This window comes from Quercus lobata, chromosome 2 (genome assembly GCF_001633185.2).
Source record: "Quercus lobata isolate SW786 chromosome 2, ValleyOak3.0 Primary Assembly, whole genome shotgun sequence".
In the NCBI taxonomy this organism is placed as follows: Eukaryota; Viridiplantae; Streptophyta; class Magnoliopsida; order Fagales; family Fagaceae; genus Quercus; species Quercus lobata.
Genome location: NC_044905.1, coordinates 1,039,653 through 1,052,925, shown reverse-complemented (window position 1 = coordinate 1,052,925; position 13,273 = coordinate 1,039,653). Strand labels below are relative to the sequence as shown.

General features: G+C 34.6%; 1 protein-coding gene across 2 annotated transcripts; it reads right to left on the bottom strand.

The window, feature by feature from the left end:
- Window positions 1–1,363: 1,363 nt before the first annotated feature.
- Window positions 1,364–7,849, bottom strand: LOC115970237 (ATP-dependent zinc metalloprotease FTSH 4, mitochondrial). Of its 2 annotated transcripts, none has more exons than XM_031089900.1 (7): window positions 7,634–7,849; window positions 6,601–6,688; window positions 6,195–6,476; window positions 5,755–5,991; window positions 5,530–5,654; window positions 4,189–4,665; window positions 1,364–2,839 (listed from the first exon to the last, which is right to left on the bottom strand). In XM_031089900.1, exons 1-7 carry the CDS (start codon window positions 7,658–7,660, stop codon window positions 1,907–1,909), a joined length of 2,169 nt encoding a protein of 722 aa, XP_030945760.1. In that variant the 5' UTR covers window positions 7,661–7,849; the 3' UTR covers window positions 1,364–1,906. The 2 variants fall into 2 exon arrangements, with proteins under 2 accessions (XP_030945760.1, XP_030945766.1); XM_031089906.1 differs by having other exon boundaries at window positions 6,213–6,476; window positions 7,634–7,846.
- Window positions 7,850–13,273: the final 5,424 nt, after the last annotated feature.

Below are 13,273 nucleotides of genomic sequence, written 5' to 3'. Positions count from 1 at the left end.
TGAGCTTCTTCAGTTTATGAATCTTTGTTTTCATGGTTGATTGATTTTTTTTTCCCCTTCACAGGAAGGATTTTGCCTTGAATGTTGTTGGTGTAATGCCAGATGAACTACTTTGAATTTCTTCTTCAATAGGTATGATTTTATGTTTTACAGTTACAATGACAATAGACATGGGATGAGTAACAGTAGTAAAGATGAGATAACTATAGATTTATCTCAAGATAACAATTGAGTTAAAGCAAAATTTTATATAGAAGTTAAAAGTAGTAACTAATATGCAAAAAGAGAATGAAGATCAAAACTGACATGATATCTTTCTGGTAAATTACATATAGGATCTTAGTAATAACCAAATTCCACCTTGATGAGTTGTTTGGACATGAAATTTTTCTTTATATCATTTTGATGGTAATTTTATTCTCAAATAACATTTTGAGATGAATATTGTATATTTTATGTTTATCTTGATAAGTTATGATGTTTTTTTCATTTTAAATTTTATTTTAAGCAAAGTGAAATATATTCCGTGCATCGCACGAGTTATCGACTAGTTATTTATTAAGAATGTTCTTCTCCTTTTCCCTTATTTCTATCTCTATATATGCATTGGTCGGTACGGTTTGTGGGTTGATTTCAAAAATCAATTCTGACTGTGCCACCGCACCGGCGTCGGAAGGGTCATCAAGTTCTGTTCGCCGGCATCGGCTCTTTTAGTTGGCTGGCATGTTCGGTGCGGTTTGACTAGTGAGGCTCGGTTTTGTTGGTGAGGTTCGGTCACTGCTCACATGCATCTACCCTCTCAACTGTAGGCCCCACAAGGCCCTAATCAGGTAAAACTCACGTATGAGCAAGAAAATACATATACCAGATGCATGACATCAGCTTGACAGTCAGCTGAACCAAGCAATAATTTATAGTAATAAGCAATATCCGTATAAAAAAAAACTAGCAATCACTTACCTCAATCATTCCACGGCTCTCATACTTCTCATTGGCATATTGAGGAACAAATTAGATTTTCCAAACAAATATACAATTTTTTCTAGTGCATGAATTTACACCGAGTTCTTCATGGGGTCTAAATGGACAAGTCATTCTTTCACCATCTGTTCTTTTGCTAGAGAGAACATCCCTTTCGTGGCCAATTCAGTCGGGTCTGTACCAACTCATAGGTCCGTGAGTACAGCTCAATTTGGAAACTTTCTAAAAACAGGTTACTAGGAGATTTGATTCCTCCCCCACCCCCCCACACATACACACACACAAAGAAAAAAAAAAAACCATTGCAATAAGAATATGGGAAAAGCATTCAACAGATAAAAGTGTATCCAGTAACTGGGGATACGACAGTGAACGCCATAAATTATGATGGAATTGATGTCAGATAATAGACCATTGACAACATAAGCTCTTCCGAATACAATCTACCTTTAAGTTCCAACTCAGGCCACAAAATATTTTAATGCCATCTTGAGAATTACATCGGCGCTAACCCAGAATCCGGTAACAACTACAAATATGACCAGAAAAGGGAAGGCAATATAGGAACAACTTTATTTAAGTGCTCTACAAATTAGTCTCAAGGGAGGCTCGATTCAAGATGAACATTATTGTCACCTGTATGAGCAATGACACTAAAAACAAAAAACAAATTAAAAAGAAAAAGAAAAAGAAAAAAGAAACAATAAATATCTTTCAATGAGCTTAATTATAACTGCTACACTCACTGCCATTCAATTCTTCTATAGTATTCAGTCAATTTGCCTCATGGTGATACATGAATGAAACCTCATGGAACAGCATTCAGTCCACAGTACTCAAACACAGTAGGCTGGTAAGTATTACTATATGCACATTGAATCTGATAATTAGGCACTTGGCAAGGGTCTCACCAACCTGTGTACTGCTATGATCCGACAGGAGCAATGCCCTTAGTCTTAGCTGCAGCAGTTGCAGCAGCAGCTGCTGCAGCCGCTGCTGCTGCAGCAGCAGATGCAGCAGGATTGGGTGTTGAAGGAGGCACTGGATTGGACTGTGAGGTACTCTGTGTCGTAATTATTTTCTGTGGTTGCTGTTGCTTCTGCGGAGAATCAACTTGGGCAAGCAGAGCCTTAATTTGGTTTCCTGAAAGAGTCTCATGCTCAAGCAAAGCATTAGCAAGTGCATGAAGCTCCTTACTATGAGTGGTGAGAATGGTTTTTGCATTGTTGTAAGCCCTTTCCAAGAAGTACTTCACTTCTTTCTCAATAAGAAGCCTAGTTTCTGTGCTCATGCTCTTCCCATTGTCATCATAATTGTGAGTGACAACCCCTACTTCTTTGCTCATACCATACTTTGTAACCATTGCTCTTGCAAGAGTAGTTGCTTGCTGAAGGTCAGAAGATGCACCTGAAGTAACTTCATTTTCTCCAAAGATGAGTTCTTCTGCTACTCGCCCCCCCATACAAACATCAAGCCGGGCAAGCATCTGCTTGCGAGATATGCTTGTCTCATCCTTGTCAGGCAATTGAGCAACCATGCCAAGAGACATCCCACGAGGAACTATTGTTGCCTTGTGAACTGGAAGAGCTCCATCAGTATGGATAGCCACAAGGGCATGGCCACCCTCATGGAAAGCGGTCAGCTTTCGTGATTCATCAGATATAACAGCAGACTTGCGTTCACTTCCCATCATAATCTTGTCCTTTGCATACTCCAGATCCTCCATGCTAACTGCTTTAGCACCATCCATGGCAGCCTTTAAAGCAGCAATGTTGATCAAGTTGGCCAAATCAGCACCAGAGAATCCAGGAGTCCCTCTAGCAATAATCATCAAATCAACATCATCTGCCTTCAAAACCTGTAAAAAACAGAAATTGTACAGAAAAATTAGTGTTAAGACTTTTATTTTATTATTTTAATAATTTCTTATAAAGAAAAGTTAGGTTTTGAATTAAATACTTGTTTAAGGTATCCACCAGCAAACATATATGCCTCTATATTGGCATCAACAAAGATTGAACACATACCCTTTTATATCATAGATCTGATGATATATGATGCATAGAACTTAGGTACAATTCCATAGGTGCAGTACATTAGGTTCCTTAATTGAATTCAAACACATTAACTATTTGAATTTAATTATCCTTGGGAAAGATAATGCAACCATGCGTTTAGATTCAATTGGGGAATCTAATGTACTGCACCTAAGAAATTGTACCTAAGTTTTGCCCATATATGATGCTTGTTTTTTGATAGGTAGCGAGGGGGAGGGGGAGGTGGGGTTCAAACCACTGACATGGGAACCCCACAAAGGATGCCACTACTGCAAGGCTATCACTTGAGCCCCACCTATATATGATAACAGTGTGTTTTCTATAAGTAGGATAATTTACTATTCTTTTTTTGTGGGTTAATATAATTATTATCTTATTATGGAAAATATCTTCGTGTAGTGACTGAAGATGATGCTAACAAACCTGCCAGGAAGATTCTTATTGATCAACTTTTTTTTCCAAGGTACCACCTAGATATAAGTGGGTTACCTATTAGCATAAACATATAGTTTCTTTTCCTTCATCCTATTCAATCCAAAGTCATACTGTCAGCTACTTCCTTAATTGACATGTAGTTTTTAACTACTAGTTCTGTTATTTTTGGTCTTTGGCTCTTCGTCTACCTTTTAAGGTTTCCCCAATTTGAATCAACTCCCTCTTTTAAAGAGGTGCATTGTTTGCTCTCCTCTGAACAAGACAAAACCATCTCAATTGAATTTTCCTCATCTTTCCATCAATAGGGGTTACCCCCGGTCTTTATGGGGATTTCCTCATTTCAAATCTTATCTTTATATGTATTTCCACTTATCTATCTTAACAATCACATTTATGAATTAAAGGGCAATTTGGTCATTACAAAAAAATTTAATAAACATGTTTCCTCACTCCCCCTATCTGCTGAGATGTGGGCAAATTGAAGCTCTAGACTTCTAAGGATAGAAATTCTCATTCCTTCATTTCCTTTCACTCCCACTCCACTCCCACTACTCAAAGAGATCATTGGTCAGGGTTTTCTATGCACACCGTCACAACAAAGACTTTATGAAAACAGGACAGTCAGTCACCACCATCCCAATCTTAGTCTTGCAGATACTGGAACTTAAGTTTCTTCAAGAGTGGAAAAAAAAAAGAAAAAAAAAAAAAAGAATACCTTTGACATGTGGGAATCCATAATCTGCCTTCGTCCTTCAACATCCGGATTAGGAACGACAATATGGCGATCAAACCGTCCAGGTCTCACCAATGCCTTGTCTAATGATTCGGGGAAATTGGTAGCAGCTATAACAATAATTCCTTCATTCTGTTTGAAGCCATCTAGCTCAACAAGCAACTGATTCAAAGTCATTTTCATGTACTGTTGGTCCTTTGGGTTGCGGCTTCCTCCTATGGCATCTATTTCATCAATGAATATTATACAAGGTGATCGCTTCTTTGCAGCCGCAAAAAGATCCCTCACCCTCCGGGCTCCAACACCAACAAACATCTCTTCAAACTCACTGCCACTGCATGAGAAGAAAGGTACCCCAGCTTCTCCAGCAATAGCTCTAGCTAACATTGTTTTGCCAGTTCCAGGTGGACCAACAAGCAAAACACCTTTTGGAAGCTTGCCCCCTAGACGAGTGAAGCGCTGCAACAAGGGAAAGCCAATTAAAAGAAGAAGAAAAGTTAAAATCAACCTCTATATAATTAAATAGAAAAGTACATTGGGGATGGAAAAAAAGGAAACGAGATAATCAATCATGGGAAAAATTAATGCATTGACCATTGTGGATCAAGAATAAAAATCATGGACTAGAACAGAGTCAGGTTCCATGTCATTCAGTACATTTGATTCCAAGAAAACAACAGAATCACCTTATTGGAATAAGAGATGAAAAAAGTAGCAATTAAGAGCTATTATTGTTGTGTTTTACGACGTTTTCAATGGTTTTTTTTTCCCTCTTAACTAAAAACAGAAAATGTTTATAGGAAAAACAATTTCAGTGTTCCTAAAAACAACCATTTTGAGTTACAGTTCAAAAAACTGAATACAAAGAACACCTACCAAAGCAGAGAACAAAGGATTTTTTTTCCCTAACTTCTCAAAGACCATTTCCAAATAAGCCCTAACTAGTTTCGAAACCTAAGACATATTCAGGTAGGCATGCAAAGGAACAATAACTATACCACATGGACTTGAATGCAAATTTAACACTGATTACACACCAATAATATTTCAATCACACCAAAAAATGAAACAGAAAAGCAATCAAATAATAAAGTAGGGAAGACTTCAGTAAACAAAAAATGTTTTTATCTCTTCCTAAGTTAGAAAAGCCTGATGGTTAGATAATGAACAATTTGCAGGTCCAACACGTATATCATATCCATACTTACATGAAGTCTGTCTTAAACATATGTATGCACATATTTTAAAGTATTTATGTCACAAAAGAGGTGTGCAAAGGGAAGAGACATAAAACATGTATACATATTTCAAAAATGCATTTACCTTAGGATCTCGAAGATAGTGAACAATTTCTTCTAGCTCTGACTTTGCCTCATCAACACCTTTTACATCATTGAATTTTGTGTTAGATTCCATGCTAGGTTGCACTTCTTCATGCAGACCAAGTCCTGAAAAGTGGAAACAAACATAGGAAAAGCTTTCCATAATATTCTCAACATATTTAAAACAAAATAATGGAGCACCTGAAGTATCAATACATAGTAATACCTTTACTAATTCCTCTATCCTCAATGAGTGCTCCTACACCAGATATCAGGAGAAAGGCAAGTGCAATAGTGCGAATCGTACGCCACAACTGCTCTTTGAAATGCCCCCCTTCTGAAGCTACCATATGAATAGGAGCACTTGCAGTACCAAGAACACCATCTTTAGTAGCTTTTCCCATGTTCCTTAAAGCAGAAAGGCCACTGATACTTTCTTCTTCCCTCCCTGAGTTTACAATACCTGCAATTTTGAAGACACATTTTATCATCAGTTGAAAATGATAAGTTTGAAACAGAGAGAGAGTGTTTAATAAACAGAACCCATAACAGCGTATTGGCGATATAGAAGGAAATCAATTTACAAACTATTTTAAAGATTCCTCTAAAAGAGTGAACAACTTTCAAAACTCAAGCATCTAATATTTGAGCAAATGGAATGCACACCTCGGCTCCTATTCCTACCTCTCTGCAATGTCTTGAGTAACTCGCTTTCATCCAGCCGGTCAACCTTCACTAATGCTTTAACATATTCTGAAAGAGCTGTAGTATTAGAATGTAGTGATGGTTGACTTTCAAATAGTCTTATTACTGCTTCAGGATCGTTTCGATGGTAAAGTTCTTTAAGATGAGCAACTTCGCTAGCTTCATCTACATCACGTACTCTGCGAGCCAAACTGCCAACATAGCTCGATTGGAACCTCTCTTGAGTACATAAAAGTCTATTCCCTGCACAAAAGGTAAACATCAAGTACTTGAAACATAACCAAAGAGAATACACTTGTCTTGTATTAAAAATTACATTATAACAACAACAACAACAAACAAAGCCTTAATCCCAAATTACACATACCTACACCACCTCCAAACTTATTGACAGGTATATAAGACCTGACAAACAAATTTTTGAATTGTCCCAACTCCCTTTGATGCCTTGAAACCTGTAGCATAAAGAACATTAAGTTTAATAGACCAAGTGATACCAATGAGTTGTAACTTGTAACACACTACTGTTGAGAAGTTGGAATTTCAAGGGATTGAGAATGGAAATCGTTTCAACCCATGTCCAACACATAAAGGTCACGTTCACTTAGCTAATAGTGCAGAATTATATCAAAGTTCTCCTCACCCCATCACTTTTATCTCAATACTTTATATATGTATATATATATGTATATATACACACACTAGATGTGACAAAAGAGTACTTGTAAGATGCTAACCACACAGTGCCATTGCTTTGTAAAAAATAAGCAAGCTGAAAGTGAACTGAGAAATCTACTCAAGCACAAAACTAGCAACATAACTTAAAGGAATTCGAATAAAAACTGCTGCAACAAGCTCATAACTCTTCATAAATGTAATTCAGAACACAACCATTAATTGTAAAGCCAAATAAACCATACCCAGAACACTGTAACTGGGAAAAAAAAAAACTCCAAATAGTGCAATTTAACAGAAAGATGCCCACCCCCAAAAAAGACTTCACCTTTGGAAATTTTGAACAAAACCCAGTTGTGATATCAGAACCAAAAGGCCTTCCTTCTCTTCTTTCATCATATTTTATGATATATAACACTCAAAAATTCAATATTTTCTACATATTCCAAGCTATCAAAACAGACAATAGACCTCCTGAATCGATTCTCAGTGTATTTGATTTATGTTCCATTGGTGCAACCACAAAAACAGTGATAGATCCACAAACATTAAATATTATATAAATATTAGACAAGTATCAACAACTCAATATTGAAATTAGGGTTTCCAAAATCCAGAAAAGAAAAAGGATTTTATTTGATAATCCAACCCAAAACAAAAAGTCTTACAAATAATTTAAAAAATAATAACAAAATAAAAAATTTTGAGTGAAAGCTTCAACCAACCTGAGTGAGGAGGCTCCTCCAAGCCATATCTTATTCAGAGACCAAAAGGGTCTTACTATTTTTTTTTTTTTTCTCTCTCTCTCTATAAAGAGGTTTCTCTGAGGTGTGTAATTTTTTCTGTTTGGTTAGAAAGAAAAGAATGAGATGGGATGAGAGAGAGAGAGAGAGAGAGAGAGAGAGAGAGAGGATTAATCGAACGATGTGGGAAGAGTGGAGACCGACCGTGTGATGCTGTTTTCTGTTTTCTGAGTTCCAAATTGAAACATGTGTGCTGACAAATTTGTGAAATGTCAATATTGCCCCTGGTGGCTATAAGGATTTGTAACACATATGTTTATGTTTTGACTTGGATTTGGATTTGGATTTGGACCCATTCCCATCAACCAATCATGCCCTTGCGTAGCCATGAAGCCTATATATTTTATTTGACCAAAAAAACCAAAAATCATCATCGATTCAAATGCTTTTAATGGATCTCCTTTTACTTGTTTAGGGCCAGGGCTTTTATGGGCTTCTTGAGTCTTGTTTATTTCCTACTTCCGTTTTTTTGGTAAGGGTACTTAGAAATTGGAATTTTGCATGTACTTCTTAAAAAATAATAATGCATTTGGGTAAATTGTCCGGCCCAACTAAGGTTCAAGCCTTTGAAAACAAATTTGACTCTATCTGGCCCAATTAACCTCTCTTTCTTTTTTTTTCTTTTTTCTTTTTTCTTTTTCTTTTTTTTTCTTTTTCTTTTGGGGTGAGTATGTGTGGTGGTGGGGGTTGGAGGGTGAAGGACTAAGAAGAGTCTACCCTATGACATGAAGATTAACGAAGGGTAGGTGCCAATCGGGCTAGAACTTGACCCTATTTAGCAACTTTTTTATTTTATAACTACAATATGATTTGACCATACAACATTGTTTTTGTAATGATTGTGTTTTACCATTAGGTCCAGGCATAAATAAAGTTAAATTTTTTTTGGTATAAGTAAGATCTATAACACTATCTTCATAATAATTGTGCTCATCATCAAGCCAAAGCATTAATAAAGTTTTTTTTTTAGTATAAGTGGGAATCTCAAACCTTGGTCCCTTATTTGACGAGAGATTTTATCAATTGAGTTAATTGATACACACTCAACCAAATTAACTTTTGCTTATCTCATCGATTTTTTAGTTTATAAGTCATAACCCTTTATATATTTTAGATGAGCTTTGAAGCACCAACTTAGGTTTGAAACAAAATTGTGACCAACCTGACGTTTAAGTCTGGTCCATCTTGTCAAGAAAGGTGATTCCAAATTAGAACCCACCACCAAACACATCCTGGAGAGAATGGAACACACCTAAAGGCTATACTTGCATGCATCCCAAACCTCTCCAAAATATACCTGAGATTGTCTTATGTTTTATGTATGAAAAATGTTGGAGTAATTTTCTTATATGAAAATTACTAAACAAGACATTATTCATCACTCCTATGTGAAGAGTCTTCCCTCCTCTCACAATAAGTGTGGACCTTTATATGGGACTTTCCGTGAAATCCACACTTATGTGAGAAGAGGAAGGACTCCTTTTGTAGTAATGAATAATTTCATCATAAGAAACTATACATAAAATATGGAACTAACAGTAGTCTATACAAGATGAATTACTTCCTGGAAAACTTTCTACATTTGACGAAATCTGTGAGTGGGGGAGTGGGATCAATGTGTTGTGATATTCTGTTTTATTGTAAGCTTAATAAGAAGAAGAAGACAACTTTAGGCATCAAAATATCCAAGCTACAGTTTTTGGTCTCTCAAGCCTCTTGCCAGCGCAATCCATCCTCAAAGGTCCCTGGCTATGTCTCAGTGCCAGTATACAATTAACCATGTCCAAAGTTCGAGGTTACATATGAGTGTGTGACCAATCCAGTAGACCAACTATCTTGTCTTACCCAAGACTGAACTATCTATGTAATGTGCATGTTAGAATACTAGGTGCTATAGGTGTTTTACTTACTTTATTTTCTAGTATTCTGACTAAGTTTAGCCAATTCTAACTAGGTTAAGGGTATCCTTATACTGTTATACAGCTATTGACATACTAATATACCGCACTTTTCATAGTTTTCTAATAGATCAGTAGGCTAGGGGCTTAATACTCTTGTTGAAAGCTTAATGTATACCCAACAAAAACGTTTATTATCATTGGGTTAAAATTTTCATTGGTTGTTCAATTGGAGTAAAGGAATAAATTTTAAACTTTTGAAAACCCTAATATATAAGATTATTTAATTCTTGAGATGATCCTCCTTAGAAGTTGCACATTCAACAAAAACAAACTTTGCAAACGTGAGAAAATTAAATTTGAAACTTTGAAGCCAAGATTAATCAAGGCATCCTTTAGGTAAGAAATCACTTCTAATATATATATATATATATATATATATCATATTTTGATACTCTAGAGTTTTGGAGTTTGAGGAATTTTCATGTTTAGAAGGATTAAACTTTTAAAGTCAATTGAGTGTGAATAATTTCCTAATTAATTAATTTTGGGTTTTAGGGTTAGATTGACTTTAGAATATTAATAATGTGATTTTTGGAAGGGATTAGTAAGAAAATTAGACATAAACTTGATCTTACCATTATATAATCTCATAAAAATAACTCATATATGGATATTGAATGAAATAGATTTTTATTTATCATTATGAAATCCATTGTTTAAATGATTGTAATAGGTTATTTAAATAGAAAAAATAAAAATTTCCTTTTTATTATTATTTAATTTTAAATATGTTTGATCCAACTAGTTAAGGTTACTGTTATCTATATATACATATAAAACCGAAACTTTTGGAGCTCCCATAAATTTCCATATCAGCATAATATTTAAAAAAAAAACATAAAAAAAAAAAACGTAATAAAAGTTTTCTAAAACCCGATGCTCTGCCTTTCCCTTGCGCGAACCCGATTTTTTTCTGTCCAACGTCTCTTATGCTCTTTCATAAATTCTTAACTCTTCGACAACTTCAGAAGCCAGAAATACTTCCTTAGAATTATCCCAAATCTGCCAATCTGATGCTTCTCTTTTTGTGTCATGGTCTCTTCTCTTTTTCTACTTTGTTTCTTGTGAGCTTTGCAATACAATTTTTTCATTGTGGTCTCTGCGTGTTCCTCTGCTCTCGGTCTTCTTCATTTTTTCTAACAGATCTTTCTCTGTTGGTTACCGCTTCTCTCTATTGGTTTTTGAGTTTTGATTTGGGTTATCAAGTTATGAATGAAATAGGGAAGTTAATCAAAGAGCGGACAATGGAGCTGAAAGTGAAAGAGAATGAATTTGAGTCTATTGATGGTTGCATTAAAGAGAGTTCAGAAAAAATTAAGTCAAAAAAGAAGATATTAGATTTGATAGAGAAGAAATCGATAGACCAGTCTAAAGAAGTTCAGTCTAAGGAGAAGCAACTTGATTCAGTCGAAGAATTGTATAGAAAATTTTGTGAAAATTTTGAGCTAAAACAGAGGGAGTATAATGCAATCCGAAAATCAAAACAGAAAGAGCTTAGATCAATTCAGAAAGCAATTGTGGAATGCTTTAAGGAACAAAAATCAAAGGAGAAGGAACTTTATTTGGTAGAAAAGTCCGTCAAAGAGTGCACTGATTCTCTTGAATCAAAGGAGAAGCAACTGAAATTTGTCCAAGAAACAGTGAATGGTGGGTTTGTAAATTTTGAAATGTAAGTACATATTGGAAGAGAACATGTGGAGGAGATAATATGAAGATTAAGAAAAGAAATAAAACCTAAAAGCAACAAAGAATGAGTGGAGGTGAAAAAACGTTAGTTAAAAAATTTTTAAAAAAAAAAGGCTGTCAAATGTTAGGTGTTGCGGTACTTTAGAAAATTGAGATGAGATACGTGTAACAAAAAAAATTGTCAGGGATACTACAAATTGGGTTTTACTAAAATATACTTTTAGGGTATATATTAGTAAACCATTTTAGAAAATTTTTTTAGTGAAAATTTAAGTAGCTTAAAGAAGTTGAGAAGAGCTTAAGAAAGGGAGGAAATACATTCTTAAAAAGCATTGAATAAAGCTTGAAGATGTAAGCCCAATTGTATATTTATTCTATTTACTAGGTCTTTTGTAATACTTATTAAACCAAATGTAAGAGCACATTATGATTATAGCAATATATTACTTCATAATATTACATGTTTCATCTTATATTAGAGCCAATTTAGTTTTCAATAATTGAAATTTGAGAAATGATTAAACCTGAACATGTTAACGTTTGATTTAATTTAAAACAATCTCGTGCATCGCACGGGTTAGCGACTAGTTTATTGAATTGCCAAGCTCACTTTTTTTCTTGTTTAATTTCTCCTTAGGAGGAATAACAAGCATATTGTAATCTCGTTGGGATGGTGAGTGAGTAGAATTTAGGATTGAATCATTAAATGTTAAACATTTTAGTAACTTAATATTTTTTTAAATTTGTGGTTTTTTCTTTTCAATTGTAAAATGACTTTATCATGAGATTTTAACTATTGATATAATGACCATTGATAAATTATTAGCTATTGAGTTATTTTTGGGAGAGTATAGGTCTGGTCTTTCAGTGATTAATCCTTATAAAGTGAATTATTTTTATTTTTATTTTGATGGAAAATAAAGTGAATTATTAAGTGCCTTGTTCATGTAGTTGGGTTCCAAGCATGACCCTTAAAATAAGAAATAAAAAGTCCTTATTAGCAATAACGTACTGTGAGAGCAGCCATGAAAAGGAACTTAGTTGGCGTTTGTTAACCAACCCAAATTTAAAAAATAAAATAAAATAAAATAGAAGAAGAAGTAGAAGAGAACTTGTCCACTTTTTTTATTAAAAAAAGAAGAAGAAGAAGAAATTAACAAACATATCCTCCCTTTTTTTTTTGGGTTTCATTTTCAATGGAATTATTTTTTTATCTCCACTTTTCGATTATCCACCTCCTTGGAATTAAAACCACCTGTACCCATTAAGGTGTCAAATAGCATCTCCTTTTTGTGTTACATACTCTAGCTGCCCAAACTATGCAAACATACACGTCTGATCTGCACTATTCTCGAACCTTTCTCTTGCACCATCCAACTTTGGAAATAGACAACACATAGACTAAAGAAATCCAAATCCTAAATAAAATCCATAATTAGAGTCAATATCATATGATTCATGATACCTTTAGTTGGGCACTTGGGCTCCCCTTTATTTTTTTGGTCTCCCTGGTTTCTTAGGGTCAAAATCCTCAAATTTCTCCCTTTCAACAATAATTAAAATATGTACAAAATGCTATTAAAAAAATTGTAGTTCAATGGTAAACCTAAATCTTAAGCTAAATGGTGTAATCTCGGTGATCAGAAAAAAGTCTTTGTTATGCATGTACGTTAGAGGTGATAGAATCATCAAAACTGCTAAGGCACGTTGTTGGACTAAGTAAAGTCATAGCAACTAACGAAATCGATATGTTTTTATAGTTTTGATAAAAATGAAATGATTCAAGTGGAAATTTGAGGCTCAAATCAATATAAAAGAATGTACTTAATAAAATTGGATTTCATGCGTGTGCATAATATCAAATAATTAACTATTCATAATAATCGTGAAGAACAAGGCAATTGGAAAATTTGGG

What these genes read in the sequence shown, in the direction of transcription:
- LOC115970237 (XM_031089900.1), bottom strand. Translation starts at nt 7,660, where the DNA reads ATGGCTTGGAGGAGCCTCCTCACTCAG. An exon ending in GGAGGAGCCTCCTCACTCAG is followed by an intron (nt 6,689 to 7,633) that starts GTTGGTTGAAGC and finishes TTTATGCTACAG; the next exon opens with GTTTCAAGGCATCAAAGGGA. An exon ending in GGATAGAGGAATTAGTAAAG is followed by an intron (nt 5,655 to 5,754) that starts GTATTACTATGT and finishes TCCACTTTTCAG; the next exon opens with GACTTGGTCTGCATGAAGAA.